The 20,165-nt window shown below is 42.4% G+C and overlaps 1 protein-coding gene and 1 pseudogene across 5 annotated transcripts in view; one reads left to right on the plus strand and one right to left on the minus strand.

Moving 5' to 3' along the window:
• Window positions 1–8,898, minus strand: part of ANKRD26 (ankyrin repeat domain 26) — a 101,179-nt gene extending 92,281 nt beyond the window's left edge. For all 5 annotated transcript variants that reach the window (XM_084980259.1, XM_021064872.2, XM_021064869.2 and 2 more), the window contains exons 1-3: window positions 8,489–8,898; window positions 1,398–1,512; window positions 983–1,156 (exon numbers count right to left, since the gene is read on the minus strand). In XM_084980259.1, the coding sequence (XP_084836385.1) occupies window positions 983–1,156; window positions 1,398–1,512; window positions 8,489–8,718 (519 nt within the window). In that variant the 5' untranslated portion in view covers window positions 8,719–8,898. The remainder of the gene's footprint in view (window positions 1–982; window positions 1,157–1,397; window positions 1,513–8,488) is intronic.
• Window positions 8,899–8,917: 19 nt separating this feature from the next.
• Window positions 8,918–17,993, plus strand: LOC102164559 (glutathione S-transferase LANCL1 pseudogene; annotated as a pseudogene).
• The last annotated feature ends 2,172 nt before the right edge of the window (window positions 17,994–20,165 follow it).

The following is a 20,165-nucleotide window of genomic DNA, read 5'->3' on the forward strand; positions in this document are numbered from 1 at the left end:
TTCCTTGGCCTCGCTCAGTAGGTTAAGGATCTGGCGTTACTGTGGCATAGGCTGGCAGCTGTAGCTCTGATTGGACCCCTAGCCTGGGAACCTCCATGTGCCGCAGGTGTGGCCCTAGAAAAGACAAAAGGCCAAAAAAAAAAAGGAGCCTGAAATGCAGATTTCTGTGATTTTTTTTTTTTAATTTTTTTTGTCTTTTGTCTTTTTAGGGCCGCACCCTCAGCATATGGAGGTTCGCAGGCTATGGGTCCAATCAGAGCTACAGCTGCTGGCCTACACCACAGCCACAGCAATACCAGATCCAAGCCGAGTCTTCAACCTACACCACAGCTCATGGCAACTCCGGATCCTTAAACCACTGAGCAAGGCCAGGGATCAAACCTGAAACCTCATGGTTCCTAGTCGAATTCATTTCCGCTGTGCCACACCGGGAACTCCCCCCACCTTTTTTTTAGAGCCACACCCACGGCATACAGAGGTTCCCAGGCTAGGGGTTGAATAGGAGCTGGAGCCACTGGCCTACACCACAGCCACAGCAATGCCAGATCCAAGCCACATCTTTGACCTACAGCATAGCTCACAACAGCATTGTTCTTTAACCCACAGCAACATTGTTCTTTAAGGCCAGGGATCGAACCTGCATCCTCATGGATGCTAGTCAATTTGTTTCCACTGAGCCACAATGGAAAATCCCTGAAATGCAGATTTCTGCATGAGTCTCCTAAATGTTAAATGCTGACCCAATGTGTGGAGGCCGAGCCTTCCCTAAACGGAATTTTTTCCTTCTTGGGTAAAGGGTAGCTGGGGGACAAAGCTTTGCCCTTTCCGTGAGCACCACCTTTCTCTAGCCTCCTGACATGGTTTCTATGGTAACATGGTCTGATGGGTACTATTCAATATACATATTATTGTACATAAAACACTTGTAACTAAAGAACAGCAACAACATGAATATAACGAAATGAAGTTAGTTGAGCCATACCTTGTTTCTTGCTTCAATATCGGCATTGTATGAAAGCAGCTTTGCTGCGATGGAGATATTCTGACCAAAGGCAGCATAGTGGAGGGCAGTGTTGCCACTGAGGTCCGCAAGATTTGGGTCGGCACCATGTTCCAGCAGGATACTTGCACATTCTTCCTCCTGGCACTGGACCGCCTGTCAGTATCATGCCAAGAAACAGAAGATAAATTCTAAGAAGTCAAATAAAAATCATTATTTAAAAAACAGCTATAATGGAAAAAAATAAAAATCACTATAAAAAAAATTCTAAGACTGCAAAGGAAACACTCCACAAGTTCACCAATTCCTTAGAGTTAAATGAGACAAACTCATTTTTACTCAAAGTCACAAAAACAAATCCATCTCCCAGTGATAATAAAGGTTAGCCACTACATACCTTTATCAGCGCTGTCCTGTTCTCATTGTCACAGAGGTTAAGCTGGCATTTCCTCTCTACCAGGAGAGTTACCACTGCTGGATGGCCATTGGCACAGGCCAAATGGAGAGCAGTCCTATGAAAGTGAGAGGACTTTTTAGGAAACTGTAGTGTCCTGTTTCAATACATACAATGACTCGTGTAATTTTAAATATTTGGTAACATGCTGCTTCCATCCCTTTAAGACAAATATTTGGTTTCCTTCTAGAGAAAGAACAATAATTCTTAGCTCTTATTACTCAACACAATGAAAGAACAACCTATGTAAAGAATAAGAACGTGACCCTGAGATTCACCTCATCTTTGGTTTGATTTCTACTTTAACTCTGTCATGTTAAGCTGTCACTTAACCTTTCTGTGCTCCATTTCCTCATCCACAAAATGTGCATAAAGCGGTAGTTACTGCAAAGGACACCACTGCGATGTTTAAAGAAGAAGCTCTGCAAAGGGTTTAGAGCAGATCCTTGCACAAATAACAGCGTATTAATATAAAATTATTACTATTACTACTATTTTGCAAAGACAATATTTCAATTAAGCAAAATGATATTATATTTTCTTTGCAGGTGTGTTTTAAGGACTAGAGAAAACACTGTACTTCAATAATTCTAACATGCTCCTTTTCTCACATTTTAACATCTCTGACATTGGAATGCAGTTTATACTCACAATGTCTTACAGCTATAATTGGCAGGATTATTTTTTATTGTTTCTCATTTTTCCTGTTGGGCTAATTATCCTAATATCTTTTGCCTCAGGTTTCTTTTTTTTTTTTTTTTTAATTTTTTTGTCTTTTTTAGGTCAGTACTGGCGACATATGTAGGTTCCCAGGCTAGGGGTCAAATCGGAGCTGGAGCCAGTGGCCTACGCCACAGCCACAGCCACAGCAACGCCAGATCCAAGCCGCATCTGTGACCTACACCACAGCTCACGGCAACAATGGATCCCTGATCCACTGAGCGAGACCAGGGATCAAGTCCTCATAGATGCTAGTTAGATTTGTTTCTGCTGAGCCACGACAGGAACTTCTCTATTTTTTTTTAATTGATGTACAATTAATATACAATATTATGTAATATTATATAAGTTACAGCTGTAAGATATGATAGTAATTCACAGTTTTAATGGTTATACTCCATTTATAGTTATTATATTCCTCATGTTGTACAACATATCTTTGTAGCTTACTTTATTTAATTTATTTAATTTATTGTCTCTTGTCATTTTAGGGCTGCACCCAAGGCATATGGAGGTAAAGTTTAGTTTTTAAAAGTATTATGGGGGAGTTCCCATCATGGTGCAGTAGAAACAAATCCAACTAGGAACCATGAGGTTTCAGGTTCGATCCCTGGCCTTCCTCAGTGGGTTAAGGATCCAGCATTGCCATGAGCTGTGGTGTAGGTTGAAGACACGGCTCGGATCTGGTGTTGCTGTGGCTGTGGCATAGGCTGGAGGCTATAGCTCCGATTAGATCCCTAGCCTGAGTACCTCCATATGCCAAGGGTGTGGCCCTAAGAAAAAGACCTTAGACAAAAAATAAAAAATTAAAAAATTAAAATATTATGGGTGAAATTGTAATCAACTGTACATCGATTTAAAAAAATAATAAAACAAAAACATCATGGGAAAAAAGAACTAAAATAACAAAAGAATTTTTTTAAAAAAATACTTCCTTGCACGCTCACACCATGCACAAAAATAAACTCAAAACAGCTTAAAGACTTAAACATAAATAAGACACCATACATAAATCTCCTAGAAGAGAACAGAGGCAAAACATTTTCTGACATCAACCGTACAAATGTTTTCTTAGATCAGTCTCCCAAGGCAACAGAAATAAAAACAAAAATAAACCAATGGGACCTACCTAATCAAACTCACAAGTTTTGCACAGCAAAGAAAACAGTAAAAAAGACAAAAAAAACAACCTACAAGTGAGAGAAAATCATTTCAAATGATGCAACCGACAAGGGCTTAAACCTCTAAAATATATAAACAACTTATACAAATCAACAGCAAAAAACCAAAAACCCAATCGAAAAATGGGCAGAAGACCTGAACAGACATTTCTCTCAAGAAGATATACAGATGGCCAAGAGGCACATGAAAAAATTCTCAACATCACTGATTATTAGAGAAATGCAAATCAAAACTACAATGAGGTACCACTTCACACCTGTCAGAATGGCCATCATTAACAAGTCAACAAATAACAAATGCTGGAAAGGGTGTGGAGAAAAGGGAACCCTCCTGCACTGTTGGTGGGAATGTAAATTGATACAACCACTATGGAAAACAGTATGGTGGTACCACAGAAAACTAAATATAGAACTACCACATGACCCAGCAATCCCACTCCTGGGCATATATTGGGACAAAACTTTCATTGAAAAAGATACATGCACCCATATGTTCACTGCAGCACTATTCACAATACCCAAGACATGGAAATAATCTAAACGTCCCTTGACAGATGAATGGATTAATAAGATGTGGTATGTATACACAACGGAATGCTACTCAGCCATAAAAAAGAAGAAAATAATTCAACTAGAGACTTTCACACTAAGTGAAGTGGGAATGAAAAAGACAAATACCATATGATATCACTTATATCTGGAATCTAATATATGGCACAAATGAACCTATCTACAGAAAAAAACAAACTCATGGACATGGCGAACAGACCTGTGGTTGCCAAAGGGGAGGGGGAGAGATTGGGATGGACTGGGAGCTTGGCATTAATAGATGCAAACTATTGCGTTTGGAGTGGATAAGCAATGAGATCCTGCTGTATAGTACAGGGAACTACATCTAGTCACTTGTGATGGAACAGGATGGAGGATAATGTGTGAAAAAAAATGTATATTACATATATATATATATATATATATATATGTATGACTAGGTTACTTTGCTGTACAGCAGAAATTGACAGAACATTGTAAATCAACTATGATAAAAATTGTTTTAAATAAAATAAAGTAAAAAGTATTTCTTATTCTGATTTTCAGGAATTTTTTTTTTTTTTTTTTTTTTTTTTGTCATTTTTGGCCACTGTGCAGCATATGGAGCTCACAGGCCAGAGATCAAATCAGAGGCACAGTTGTGACCTAAGTCGCAGCTAGATCCCTAACCCACTGTGCTGGGCTGGGGATCGAGCAGTTCCAGCTGCTCCCAAGATGCTGCTGATGCCATTGTACCACAGTGGGAGCTCCAGATTTTCAGGGAACTTTAATCCCAAGAAAATTCAGGATTCAAATAAACAGGGATGGCCCATGTCACTCAAAATTTAGATTTATAGGTCGTATGAAATCAGACATTTCCAATGATCAACATTAGTATTTAATACTCTTGTAAGTGTTCAAAAAGGCAGGTAGAGGTTATCTTTCACAATTTCCCACCTTCAGGAAAACTTTTGTTTGAAAGAAGGGAAGAAAAGCTTCAATTCAGATTAAATCTTAACACTTCAATTTTAAATTTCTCATCATGCTCACAGAAGGCACTATCAAGTTTTTAAGGATGAAAGGGTTCTGAGAGCTAGATGAAGAGGCCTGAGCAGAACAGGTCTGCTACATAACACGTATTCAAGTCATATTTGATAAATGTATTGAAAGAATGGATAGAGTTGGAGAGTTCAGTATTTCTTTTCTTTTCTTTTTTTTTTTTTTCTTTTTCTTTTTAGGGCCACACCCACAGCATATGGACATTCACAAGCTAGGGGTTGAATCTGAGCTGCAGCTGCCAGTCTACAGCACAGCCACAACCAATGGTTCCAATGCCAGATCAGAGCCCCATTTGTGACCTACAACCACAGCTCACAACCCACCACAGCTCATGGCAATGCCAGATCCTTAACCCACTGAGCAAGGCCAGGGATTAAACCTGAGTCCTCATCGATACTAGTCGGGTTCATTTCCACTGAGCCACAACAGGAACTCTAGAAATTATTTTTATCTGTGCAAGATTCATTTTCCTGCTCTTTCCCAGGATCATTTGTTTAATAATAAACTGTTACTAGAATTTTTGTACATTTCCTTTTTTTATTGTCTTAGCAGCCTTTGTGTGTGTGTGTGTGTGTGTGCGCGCGCGCGCAAGTGTCTTTTTAGGGCCGAACCTGCAGCATGTGGAGGTTCCCAGGCTACGGGTCCAATAGGAGCTGTAGCTGCCGGCCTACACCACAGCCACAGCAAAACTGGATCCAAGCCAGGTCTGCAACCTACACCACAGCTCCTGTCAATGCCAGGTCCTTAACCCACTGAGCAAGGCCAGGGATCGAACCTGCGTCCTCATGGATGCTAGTCAGATTCGTTTCCCCTGAGCCACAAAGGGAATTCCAATTTTTTTCCTCAATGATTTACCAAAGTACATCTCTGCAAGTCAACATACATCTATTACTTAAGCCACCTTCCATGGTCACACGTTACTCCATACCAGATGCACTGTAGTGTACTTACAAAATCCTTTATGTGAGTTCTTAATACATTGCTATTTTAAGCAGTGTTGAGAAAAGCAAACTGCATGTTATTTAACTCTACTTTATCTCTAATTATCTCTAACGATTCATCTCTAACTAGTATAAATAGAATTGATGTGTAATTTTTGTAATGTGGTACTTATTATCAAAGTGCATACTTGAAAAGTCAAAAGTGGAGTTCTCCTGTGGCACAGCAGGTTAAGGTTGCAGTGCTGTCACTGCAGTGGCTTGGGTCACTGCTGTGACAACAAATTTGATTCCTGGCCCTGAAACTTCCACATGTCTTAGGCGCGACCAAAAAAAAGAAAAAAGAAAAACAAAAGTGATTTAAACTTTAAGCAGCAGTATAAGTACCAAAGTTCTTTATCTTCACACACTTTGGTATGTGAAAATACTATTTCATTCCACTTTTTTTTTTTTTTTTTTTTTTTGGTCTTTTTGTCTTCTTAGGGCTGCACCTGCGGCATAGGGAGGTTCCCAGGCCAAGGGTCCAATCAGAGCTACTGCTGCCGGCCTATACCACAGCCACAGCAACTCGGGATCCAAGCCGAATCTGCAACCTACACCACAGCTCGCTGCAACGCCAGATCCTCAACCCACTGAAAGGGGCCAGGGATCAAACCCAAGACCTCATGGATGCTAGTCAGGTTCACTAACCACTGAGCCATGATGGGAACTCCTCATTCCACTTTTAACTTAAATTCCTTTTCTTACTATATCCAAGGGTCAGTTATAGATATGCATAAAAGCACTTTACCCAATTTCAAATTAGAGATTTTTTTTCCCTTGTTGATTTCAGAGATTTCTCTGTAAAATGAGCAAGGCCAGGGATTGAACCTGAGTCCTCATGGATACCAGTCAGATTTGTTACTGCTAAGCCAAAACGGGAACTCCATGTTAATCTTATTTTCTGATCTACAGAGTGTTTTAAATTTTTTTCGTTGTTAAATCAACCTCCAGAATTCTTGTTTTTGAAGACATTCTTAGGAAGCTCTTTGTCAGTATTAAAAAAAAGTACAAATAGGAATTTGTGTTTTCATCTGATACTGCTCTCACTTTGCATACTTAATTTTTTTTGTCTACTCACACAGTATGTGAAAGTTCCAGGGCCAGGGACTGAACCCGGGCCACAAGAGCGACCTGAGCCACAGCAGTGACAATGCCAGATTTCCTTAAATCTCTGTACAACCCGGGAATTCCTATAACTTGAGGGGCTTTTTTTTTTTTTCTCCTTTGGTCAAAGCCTGAAGCATGCAGAGGTTCCTGGGCCAGGGATTAAAATTTTTAATCTATACTCCATCTGAGAGTTTGGCTGGGTTTTTGTTTTGTTTGTTTGTTTGTCTTTTGTCTTTTTAAGGGCTGCACCCACGGCACATGGAGGCTCTCAGGTTAGGGGTATAATCAGAGCTGTAGCCGCTGGCCTATGCCACAGCTTCAGCAATGCCAGATCCAAGCTGAGTCTGTGACCTACACCTAAGCTCACGGCAATGCTAGATCCTTAACCCATTAAGCAAGCCCAGGGATGGACCCCACAATCTCATGGATACTAGTCTGTTTCATTAACCATCAAGCCATGATGGGAACTCCTGAAAGTTATTTTTGTGAGATAAAAATCTAGCTACTTTTCTCTAAAAAGCAAGTTATTTCTCCACCATTTATTATCTTTTCCTTCTTACATGAAATGTCATCAGTATCAAGCTCTAAAGTCTTACATATATTTAGGTGTTTGGGCATTATCTATTCTGTTCCATTCATTTATCTGCTTTTCAGTTGTTGGCAAATAATTTGTGGAAATTTACAGCACATTTTAACATCTAGAAGGGCAAATCTTTGTCTACTATATAAAATTTTTTATTTCATCACAACAATTATACACAGCCTGTGTAACTCAAAAATTTTAAAAACCATGATATGGTTATTTGGTTTACACACAAGTGATAAATATGGGAAGACCATACATTTTAAGAAAATGAGTCTTCCTACTAAAAAACACAGACCACTTCCCAGTTCAAAGCTGTCTTTGAACATATATACACAGGCAAACACTGACATAAAATGGATACTGGATTTTATCCCAAGGATTTTTAGCCCAGGAGTTCCTGCTATGGCACAGTGGGTTGCCACAGCTGTAGTGAAGTCTGAGCTGCAGCTGAGATTCAATCCCTGGCTCTGACCGGGGTACTTCCATATGCCACTGATGCAAAGCTCCCCCCCCAAAAAAGTGTTTTTAGCCCAGAAGTTTGTCTATCATGGGAATTATTTTTCTCATTATGCACTTTTCTGTAATATATAACGATATAAACTCATGTACATTAAAAATAAGATGCTGTTTGTGTTGAATTGCCTTTCTATAATTACGGGAATTCAGTTAAATCACTTTAAAACCGTGAGTAAAGTGCTCTGTAAGGGGAATTATGAGCGGTTTCTGAAACCAGCTAAAGCTTTTGCTTTTGCTGCCTGTAAAGTCCGCTGGGCGGTGGACCCCACGTAGCTTGTCCAAGGATCCTCAGAGGGAAAACCGACAGGAAGAGTTCTTCCCAGGCCCGCCCCGCCTCCTCCAGCCGGCCCCGCTTACCTGTTCATCTTGTCTCTGTCGTTCAAACCATTTTTTCTGAGCAACAGAATCTGCTGCACCCTGGCTACGTTGCCAACACTGGCTGCCTTGTGGATCTTCCCCAGATCCTTGTCTCGGATGTGGTACCCGGGATGCGAGTTGCTTCTATTTCTGCCCTCCCTCCCCGGACTGGTGGAGGAGCCCAAAGGCGACTCGCCCTTCTTACTCCCAAAGCCAAAAATCTTCTTCATCTTAGAGCATACGGGCTTCAGACACACCTCACCTCCCCCTCGGCTTTTCGCCACGTCCTGAGAGCTACGTCCTGGCCATAGAACGCTATAGATAAGCCGCCCGGGTCTCGCCACAACATGCCAGCCGCAAAGATCCGCGGTTAAGAATCTTTGAGCTCAGAAGAAACGTATCCAAGCAATACCGCTGATCACAGTGCGCATGCGCGCATCAGAAGCTGCCGTTACTGCGCATGTGCAAGGAGGCCTGGAGGCCAAGAGCGCCCAACGCGCATGTGCAAGGCCGGGACACTTCAAATCTCTGCGATTGCTTGTGGGCAGTAAAACGTAACTTTTGGATGTTGGTGGGAGGTGGCCGAGCATTTCCGGATATCTGCAAAAGTTAGATTCGTCCACGAGAAAAGCGAAAAGCGTCTTTGCATGCGATTGGGGCTAGAGCTTCGTGGAGCTTCAAGTTATTGAAAGCCTTCTTCCTTTGAGAGCTCCACTAAAACAAAGGCTCAGTCTCTTATCCCTCAGTTTATTCCTTTCCATATCCCTCTGGACCTCGGCGGGTCTCCATGGAATTTAGCAGATGCAACAACAGAAGGCTGTTTTCATGGTTTCAGACATTATGGCAATAGTTCTCATCAAGTGCAAACTTATAAGAAATCTATCTATGTTCTCCACATGAAATGAAAACACATTTCTGGGAGTTCCCATCTTGGTTCAGCGGAAACGAATCTAACATCCGTGAGGACACAGGTTCGATCGCCGGCCTCGCTCAGTGGGTTAAGGATCCAGCGTTGCTGTGAGCTGTGGTGCAGGCTGGCGGCTACAGTTCCAATTCGACCCCTAGCCTGGGAACCTCCATATGCTGCGGGTGAGCCCTTAAAAAGACAAATAATAATAATAATAATAAAAAGGTATACACTTGTCACAAACAATCCATCTTTTCTCACCTAGTTTAAAATACTTTATCTTTTTTTTTTTTTTTTTTTTTTTTTTTTTTTTTTTTTTTTGGCCATGCTGGAAACATGTGGAAGCTCCCAGGCCAGGAATATTAAGCAGCCACAGCAGTGACAATGCCAGATCCTTAACTGCTAGACCATCAGGGAACTCCTGATATTTCCTGATGCAGTCTGGAAAGAGTCAAACACACTGCCACACTGTATGGAGCTAAGAACCACATACACACCAGGACTCCAAGTAGGTTGTGGAAATGTGGTTGACGCTACTATTTTTATGGGGTTTTTTTGGAGGGCGTTGTCTTTTTAGTGATGCACCTTCAGCATATGGAAGTTCCCAGGCTATGGGTCAAATCAGAGCTGCAGCTGCCAGCCTACACCACAGCCACAGCAACGCCAGATCCAAGCCTCATCTGCGACCTACACCATAGCTTATGACAACGCCAGAACATTAACCCACTAATCGAGGTCAGGGATTGTCCTCATGTATACCAGTCAGGTTCGTTACCACTAAGCCACAATGGGGTCTCCCGATTCTAGTGTTTTTGTATGGACCAGAGATACTCAAGCAGTATACTTTAGGACAACCCTAAATTTATGTATTTCCTTGGTCAAATGCTATCCAGATCCCCAAGCAATTGAAACCCAAGATTTCTGTGAACAGATGCCCACTGGAAGTTGTTGCTTGGAACTCCTATGCCTACCTGACTCAAATAATGCCCCGGTGGTTTCCTGCACACTCATTTTATAGGTATGCTAATGGAATTAATAATATTAGAGCAGGAGTTCCCGTCATAGCTCAGTGGTTAACAAACCTGACTAGTATCCATGAGGATGCGGGTTCGATCCCTGGCCTTGCTCAGTGGGTTAAGGATCTGGCATTGTCGTGAGCTGTGGTGTAGGTCTCAGATGCGGCTTGGATCCTGAATTGCTGTGGCTGTGGTGCAGACCAGCAGCTACAGCTCCGATTAGACCCCTCGCCTGGGAACCTCCATATGCTGTGAGGGCAGCCCTGAAAAGACAAAGTAATAATAATAATAATAATAATATGAATAATAATGGTTTTATGATGAAAAACAATTGTTATGGATGCCTTAACAAATCCAAGTGGGTCCAATGTAATCACAAGTGTCCTTCAACTGAAGAGAGGGATGCAGAACAGTCAGAATGATGTGAGACTCAGCACATCATTATTGCCTTTGAAAATGTATCAAGCCACAGCCAAGGAACACAGGTGCCCTCTAGAAGCTGGAAAACACAAGAAGGCAGATCCTCCTCTAGAACCTCCAGAAAGAAACCTTGCCAACATCTTGATTTTAGCTGAGAATCATTTCAGACCTCTGGTCTTCAAAACTGTACAATAAATATATGTGATTTTAAGGCATGAAATTTGTGGTAGTATGTTAAGTAGCCATAGCAAACTACAGTGGGAGGGAGCTAGGAAGAATGAAGAACTGCAGTACAGGTCCTACCCCTCCAAGGACTGGAGGTGGAAGGAAACAAAGAGGATTGGGTAGAAAGACTCTAAAACCACAGCACAGCTCTAACATTTCCAGTCACATCAAGGGGGAGTCCTGGAAGCAACCATCCAATAAAGAAATCCTTCCAGTAATGGGGGAGTTCCCGTTGTGGCTCAGCGAAAACAAATCTGACTAGCATCCATGAGGACGCAGGTTCTATCCCTGGCCTTGCCCAGTGGATTAAGGACCCAGCGTTGCCCTGAGCTGTGGTGTAGGTCGAAGACCAGCTCAGATCCCGAGTTGCTGTGGCTATGGTATAGGCTGGCAGCTGTAGCTCCAATTCAACCCTTAGCCTGGGAACTTCCATATGCCAAGAGTGTGGCCCTAGAAAAGAAAAAAGAAAAAAGAAATCCTTCCAGGAATGGGTGCATTTTGTACCCGTTGTATTAATCGACGGCTACAAGCAGCCAAGCAGCCATGGGAAGCACGGGCATAGGACAGACAGAGAAGTGGATCCAGAAGGACAGCAGCTGAGGCTGTCAGTCTGCTTTGTGTCCCAAGTAGGTTCTTCAGTTTGCCCAGGGTTGGGGAATTCGTGGGACACAGGGCTATCTGTGCTAAAACCAAGATGGTCCTGGGGAAAGTGGCATGGTTAGTTAGCTGATTCCGAACTAGGGAGACCTGATCTGAGCATTTTCATGCCTCAAATACCCCTCCTTTCTGGGCGTCCTCTCAGGATACTTTCTGGGTAACCTGGCAGTTCACACCTGGCAGTTTTCACCTTCTTCCTACCTTTACCACCTAGCCAGAGCAGACACAATCTGTGACTCTGAGATTGCTAAGGTAGCCTGGGGCATCTGTAACTTTTCTTTGTAACTTTCCAACACTGAAACTTAGTTAGGAATGCAAGTTAAGGAGTTCCCGTCGTGGCTCAGCAGAAGCGAATCCAATTAGGAACCATGAGGTTGCGGGTTCGATCCCTGGCCTCGCTCAGTGGGTTAAGGATTGGGCATTGCTGTGACCTGTGGTGTAGGTTGCAGACGTGGCTTGGATCCCGTGTTGCTGTGGCTGCCGCGTAGGCCGGCAGCTACAGCTCCGATTAGACCCCTAGCCTGGGAACCTCCTTATGCCGCAGGTACAGCCCTAAAAAGCCAAAAGAATGCAAGTTAAAATTTCAGCTGTGTCCCTCCATACTCCTCTCCCACAGAATCCAGACTAACTGCTGTGGCTCAGACCCCCACCCCCCAGAACTGTGATCGGATGGAGCATCATTTGGCAACACACCTGCTTTAGCCCTTCCCACAAGGGGCTTTGCTTCCCACGAGGGAAAGGCAAATGTTGGCACTGAGCTTGTTTTCTCATCACTACAGTCAGTCGCCAATGCTCTTCCATCTTCAAGAAAACTGGATGGGCATCTCTGTTTCGTAAAGTCTTAAGCTGTTTACCTTTGCTCCAAACATAGGACCTCTTAGTTTTATAGGGAGTTGGTGCCAAGAGAGTTGTTATGGCCACTTCATTTATGGCCAAACTTTTTTCACTGGAAACAAATTAATGGCTCACTCTCCAACCTGGATCCCATGTAGGTTCCAAGAGGGGAATGAGGTAGGCAAAAGCTTAGCATCACCCCTCAGAACCATGTATATGGGGGACCCAATGTTGGGAGAATTAGGCATGACCTACATACTCTGATTACTAGGGTCTAACTTGTTTCATATTTATTTTCTTATTTATATTTTCAGACTTTTCCACAAATATATGTTGTTTCTGCATAGACTTCTAGTGATTTGTTTCTAGTTAAAATAATAAAATAGCTTGATATGTGTTTAAAGAAAATTAAGATAATTTCTTTCTATTAGATTATAAAATAATAAATACAAAAATATAAGCATTAAATACTAGCTTACAGAAGAATGTGAATATTATTGGAAAACAATATAGAGGTGAGAACTTATTAACTTAACAGAAACTACATAACATACACAAATCAATGAGAATGACATGGATTATTAATAAATGGGTTTTGGGGGGGTTTATTATTATTACTTTTTTTTTTCGTCTTTTGTCTTTTTAGGGCTGCACCCACAGCATTTAGAGGTTCCCAGGCTAGGGGTCTAATCAGAGCTGTAGCTGCCAGACTATGCTCCAGCAATGCCAGCTCCGAGGCGCATCTGCAACGTACACCACAGCTCATGGCCAAGCCAGATCCTTAACCCACTGAGCAAGGCCAGAGACTGAACACGCAACCTCAGGGCTCCTAGTCGGATTCGTTTCTGCCGCGCCACAATGGGGAACCCCTTAACAATGTTTTGAGAAAAATCAATTAGTGATAAGTTCAACCTATACACCAAAATAAACTCCAGATTAAAGGTTTTTTTTTTTTTTGTATTTGTTATTGGGATTAAAGATGTTTTGTCTTTTATTTTCCTCCCTCAGCCAGGGATCAAATCTGCACCGCAGCAGCGACCCGAGCCACTGCAATGACAATGCCAGATCCCCAACCCACTGAGCCAAAAGGCAACTGCGTTTTGAGTTTTTTCTTTCTTTTTTTCCTACGACCACACCTGCGACATATGGAGGTTCTAGGGCTAGGGGCTGAATCAGAGGTGCTGGCCTACACCACAGCCACAGCAACGTGGGATCCCAGCCACATTTGCAACCTACGCCACAGTTTGTGGCAACTCAGGACCCTTAACCCAGTGAGTGAGGCCAAGGATCAAACATGCACCCTCATGGATACTAGCAGGGTTCTCAACCTGCTGAGCCACAATGGTAACTCATTATTTGTCTTTCTAATGAAACTATTAAATATTTTAAAAGAAAATATGGATGAGTGCTCTTATTTGTAAGTGCTAGATTTTTCAAACAAAAACAATGGAAGTTATAAAAGAAAACAAATACATTTGGCCACATTAAGTTTGTAATCAATAAACAGTATAAATGAAAATACAGAAAAGATATTTATAGGCATAATTAATAAAACATTCTTACTTTCTATACAATCAAGGAACCAGTTTTTTTAATGGTCAAAGGATAAAATCACCTCAGAAATTAACCCAGGGTACAATCTTACTTGATAGGGATAGTAGTTCAGCTTTATCATCTTGCCTTAAGATAACATTTCCTCTTCAGTTCTGTGACAATTTAATCCACTGGAATCCTGATATTCTCATTACCTTCAAGGCCAACAAATTTACCAATAATGTGGATGGTTTCATGCTCATGGTATTGGTGCATAGGAAAGAGGAGATAGTTTGAAAGTCTTGGTAAAAATTTATTTTGCTATATTATACTGCTATAATTTATGTTAACCCACTTAAAGAAACAAATCAGCATTATTCATTTAAAGAAATAGTTCCCCAAAAGTTAAGCACAAATTCAAAATAATACCACGGCATCACAAATAATTTACAAAATATAACAACAATATAATCAGTTCTAACAGTGACCAACAGCTTTGGCAGATAAATGAAATGTGTGATTTAGGGTCGTGAGAAGCACAGTAACAGCTCACTTTAAGAAAAGGTGTATTTTATAAAACCTAACCAATAGAGACGTTCTTTTTACCTTCTATGTGTTCTTCTAACAACTTTTTTTTCTAATTTTACATGAGAGGACTTGAAGAGGTTTTATGACAGTCGGAAGGAAGGATGAATTTAAGAATCTTAAAACTGGAGTTCCCGCTGCGGCACAACAGGACCAGCAGTGTCTGGGGAGCACTGGGACGCAGGTTTGATCCCTGGGCTGGTATAGTGGGTTAAGGATTCAGCATTGCCGAAGCTATGGCTTAGGTTGCAGCTGCAACTTGGATATGATCCCTGGCCCTGGGAACTCCGTATGTTGAGGGTTGCCCCCCCCAACGAAAGAATCTTAAAATCTAACAAGGATGAGTGAAAGTGTCACTTCTGTTATTGTCCAGAAGCTGCAGGGCTTGTTTCTGGCATCATGGTGTAAAGGGCCTTTCCAAATCCTTATGCAGATTATAACAAACCCCTGGCCAAAGGCTACCTTTTTTTTTTTTTTTTTTTTTTTGATCTTTTTGCCTTTTTCTATGTCCGTTCCCGCAGCATATGGAGGTTCCCAGGCTAGGGGTAGAATCGGAGCTGTAGCCTCCGGCCTACGCCAGAGCCACAGCAACACGGGATCCGAGCTGCGTCTGCAACCTACACCACAGCTCACAGCAACGCCGGATCGTTAACCCACTGAGCAAGGCCAGGGATCGAACCCGCAACCTCATGGTTCCTAGTTGGATTCGTTAACCACTGAGCCACGACAGGAACTCCCGAAGGCTACTTTGATTTTGCTGGGAGGCTGACTCCTGGGTTCTTACAATGCTTGAACAATAAGATTCAAGAGCTTCTTCAGCAAATGGAGAGAGGCCTAAAGTCAGCAGACTCGGGATGACACTAGATTGGCACGTATTACTGGGCTTTACTCACACCTCTCTGATGTGTTTGGGACCCTGCCTCCCTGCAGATGGCACATGGCTCTGTAAAGCAAAGTCTGAACTGTTTGACCAAGCGTTCCATCACTTTACTTTGTGGGGCTTCAGGCCCCCTGGCAGTGGCTGCTGTGGAGCATAACAAGATGAACTGTGAGAAGCAAGCAGAAGACTGTATCACCCGACTAATTCACCTAAATAAGATTGATCCCCATGCACCAAATGAAATGCTATATGGATGAATGGGCTACATCTATGCTCTTCTCATTGTGAGTAAGAACTTTGGAATGGAAAAGATTCCTCGAAGCCATATTCAGCAGATTTGTGAAACAGTCTTAACCTCTGGAGAAAACCTAGCTAGAAAGAGAAACTTCACAGAAAAGACTCCACCAATGTGTGAGTAGTACCAAGAATATTATGTGGGAGCTGCTCATAGCCTGGCAGGAATTTATTACTACCTGATACAGTCTAGCCTTCAAGGGAGCCATGCAAAGTTACAAACTTTGGTCAAGCCTCGTGGAGATTATGTCTGCCAGCTGCAATTCCCTTCAGGCAATTACCCTCCTTGCGTGGATGACCCCAGATCTGCTAGTCCATTGGTGCCATGGTTCCTCAGGGGTAATCTACACGCTCATTCAGGCCTATCAGGTGTTCAGAGCAGAACGGTATCTCAATGATGCCTACCAGTGTGTCCATGTGACCTGGCAGTACGGGTGGCTGAGGAATGGGTACGGGCTGTGCCACAGCACCTCGGGGAATGCCTTTGCCTTCCTGACCCTGTTCAACCTCACGCAGGACATGAACTACCCATACAGGGCCTTTGAGTTTGCTGAGTGGTGTCTAGATTATGGAGAACATGGATGCAGAACATCGGACGCTCCCTTCTCCCTTTTTGAAGGAATGGCCGGGACAATATATTTCCTGGCTGACCAGCTAGTACCCACAAAAGCCAAGTTCCCTGCATTTGAACTGTGTAAGGAAAGTCTGCCCCCTGCAGCTCACCGCATGAGGCTTTCTGTATATCAAACCAAGATTAAAGCAACAATAGAGTCAAATTGTGTACTTGATTTAGTTGATTTTTTTCAGAATATGTCTTTAATTCAGTTCCCATTTATTATTTAATTTTAAAATACCCAAGGAAATCTTTTTTTTTTTTTTTTTTGGTCTTTTGTCTCTTTAGGGCCACACCTGTGGCATATGGAGGTTCCCAGGCTAGGGGCTGAATCAGAGCTGTATCAGCTGGCCTAGGACACAGCCACAGCAACACCAGATCCGAGCCGCATCTGCGACCTACACCACAGCTCACGGCAACGTTGGAGCCTTAACCCACTAAGCGAGGCCAGGGATCAAACAGGCATCCTCATGGATACAACTCGTTTGTTAGTCACTGAGCCATGACAGGAACTCCTTTAGTATTTTTTTTCCCAAGAAAACCAAAAACATATTTATAAACATGACACTCTTGGAGTTCCCGCCATGGCTCAGTGGTTACTGAATCTGACCAGTATCCACGAGGACGCAGGTTCGACCTCTGGCCTCACTCAGTGGGTTAAGGATCCAGCATTGCCGTGAGCTGTGGCGTAGGTCGCAGATGCAGCTCCAATCCTGCATTGCTGTGGCTGTGGGGTGGGCCGACAGCTACACCTCCCATTGGACCCCTCCTAGCCTGGGAACCTCCGTATGCCACAGGTATGGCCCCAGAAAAGCCAAAAACAAAACAAAACGTGACATTCTTAGGCAAAATTCATAGCAACATTATTCGTTTAAGGCAAAAAAATAGAACAATCCAAATGTCTATCAATTGGTAAATGGATAAAAAAAATATATCCATACAAGCAAATGCCTTTAGTATTTTTTTATGACAGTCCTAGGACATTGCTTTTCTCTAGGTGGTTGATTATGAAGGGGACAAAAATATAACTGTATGCTTCCAGGTCAAAAATTTCAAGAGTTGCCAACTGAGCTAGGGACCTAATACCATTTTTCAAATTCTCAATGCTTATTTAAACTAGAGATAAACATACTTTCAAATTCACCTCCTTTTGTTAGCAGAGAACCCCAGCTCTATAACCCAATATCTTTATCAAAAACTTTTGGGAGTTCCCGTCGTGGCGCAGTGGTTAAGGAATCCAACTAGGAACCATGAGGTTTCGAGTTCAGTCCCTGCCCTTGCTCAGTGGGTTAACAATCCAGCGTTGCCGTGAGCTGTGGTGTAGGTTGCAGACGCGGCTCAGATCCCGCGTTGCTGTGGCTCTGGTGTAGGCCAGTGGCTACAGCTCCGATTCGACCCCTAGCCTGGGAACCTCCATATGCCGAGGGAGCGGCCCAAAGAAATAGCAAAAAAAAAAAGACCAAAAAAAAAAAAAAAAAAAAAAACTTTTGAAATTTGACGGTTATTGTGAAAATTCTGATTTGAAGGTTAGTTCAAGATAACTAACAAGGAGTTCCCATCGTGGGCGCAGCGGAAACAAATCCGACTAGCATCCATTAGGTTGCGTGTTTGATCCCTCACCTTGTTCAAAAAAAAAAAAACACTTCCCGAGGTTGCTTTCCAGAAAACTTGATAGTGTCTCTTATCTACATGCAAGGCCTAAGTAGTAAAACCTTAAAACATTGTCAAGCAGTATTCATTTCTCTTGTCATGTGTTTCTGTGAACATTTTGATCAATTAATTACATCAATCCTATTGGGCTTTGGGCCTATCAAGGAGTCAGTCTTTAATCCTTAGAGTCATCCCTTTTCATCTCTGATGTCAGTTCCATTTAAACAACATCACCCTGGAGTTCCCGTCGTGGCGCAGTGGTTAACGAATCCCACTAGGAACCATGAGGTTGCGGGTTCGATCCCTGGCCTGCTCAGTGGGTTAAGGATCCGGCGTTGCCGTGAGCTGTGGTGTAGGTTGCAGATGTGGCTTGGATCCCTCGTTGCTGTGGCTGTGGTTTAGGCCGGCGGCTACAGCTCTGATTCGACCCCCTAGCCTGGGAACCTCCATATGAAGCAGATGCGGCCCTAGAAAAGACCAAAAAAAAAAAAAAAAAGGCTAAATGACATCAAAAGCCTTCATGGTGGGTAGTTATAGGTAAAAGTGGACATTTTCTCTCTTGTTACTACTTTCCTGTACAACTGAATTGAGAGATATACTTTCCTCCTATGTCCTCAGGTTAATGTGTCTGATCTCATGATACCCTGCTTTGTCTTAGCTGAGTTCGAAATACAAAATATGAAGAGAGAGCATTTATTAATCTACTTCGTCTACATGAACTCGTCTGTAGTCTTTATTATTCATACTGAATTCTGATTCCACTTATGCTTCCCCTAAACAGATCAGAGCATCCTATTTCTATATTATTAAGCTGTAAAAGAACTGTTTTTCTCCTACAAGTAAAAATACAGTGTTTGGGATATTCAGGGATCCCATACCAATGTTCTATAGCCATTTATTGGAAAAGGCTGAGAAAGTGTTTCTATGTTCTATAAAGGATTTGACTTACTGGTTCTCAATAAGATTTTATTAGGACTACAAAAAAAAAAAAAAAAAATCTAACAAGGACGAAAAAGTATGACAGAAAGCAAACAAAAAGTAGAACCAGGGCCCACGTAAGTACTTGCCCACCTGTTAAACCCAAACAGGGGGAGAAAAAAATCACATTAAATTTTGGTAACTTTTGAAGTAGGTTTTCTTTGTACTATAACAATACAAATCATTATCTATTGCCAAAGTTAAAAACAAAAAAATGAAGAGTTCCTGTTGTGGCTCTGTGGAAATGAATCTGACTAGTATCCATGAGAATACAGGTTTGATCCCTGGCCTTGCTCAGTGGGTTCAAGTATCTGGCATTGCCGTGAGCTGTGGTGTAGGTTGCAGATGAGGCTCGGATCTGGTGCTGCTGTGGCTGTGGCATACACTGGCAGCTACAGCTCCAATTAGACCCCTAGCCTGGGAACCTCCATATGCCATGGGTTCAGCCTCCAAAATACCAAAATAAATAAATAAATACACACATACATACATAAGAACTCTTTGGCCTAGCAGAGTTAATACTGACCACATGCCATCCACCTGGCAGGTGCCATGCTCCCTCCACTCAGAACAGGCTTTGCATTGCTTGATTCACAAATTTCTTGTGATGGTGACAGTTGATTTTAATTTTTTTTTAGATAGTGATGAAATAATCAGAGTTTCTCTTTTGTTCTTCTTGGAAATCCTTTTGCAACCACCTTCTCCGATCCTCTGTATTTTGTCTCTTCTTCCTGTCTTCTTCCACATAGGGGTTGAATCAGAGTTGCAGCTGCAAGCCTACACCACAGTCACAGCCACACTGGATCTGAACCAGGTCTGCGACCTACACCACAGCTCACTGCAACACTGGATCCTTAACCCACTGAGTGAGGCCAGGGATCGAACCTGCGTCCTCATAGATGCTAGTCAGATTCATTTCCACTGAGCCACTCTTCCATAGGCAATTATTTTAAAGCTGACTCTTTCACAGCTGTTCTCATTTGCACCTCCCTTGACCTCAACGAATGAAACCCATTCTGCTGGGCTTTCTTCTCGGGTCTTATGGACTCCAGAGTTCCACTTCTTCATATTATCCTCTTATGAGG

Source organism: Sus scrofa, chromosome 10 (assembly GCF_054392235.1).
Source record: "Sus scrofa isolate SSC_HxYL_T2T_F1_AM1 chromosome 10, Sscrofa_HxYL_maternal_Yorkshire_Landrace_v2.0, whole genome shotgun sequence".
NCBI lineage: Eukaryota > Metazoa > Chordata > Mammalia > Artiodactyla > Suidae > Sus > Sus scrofa.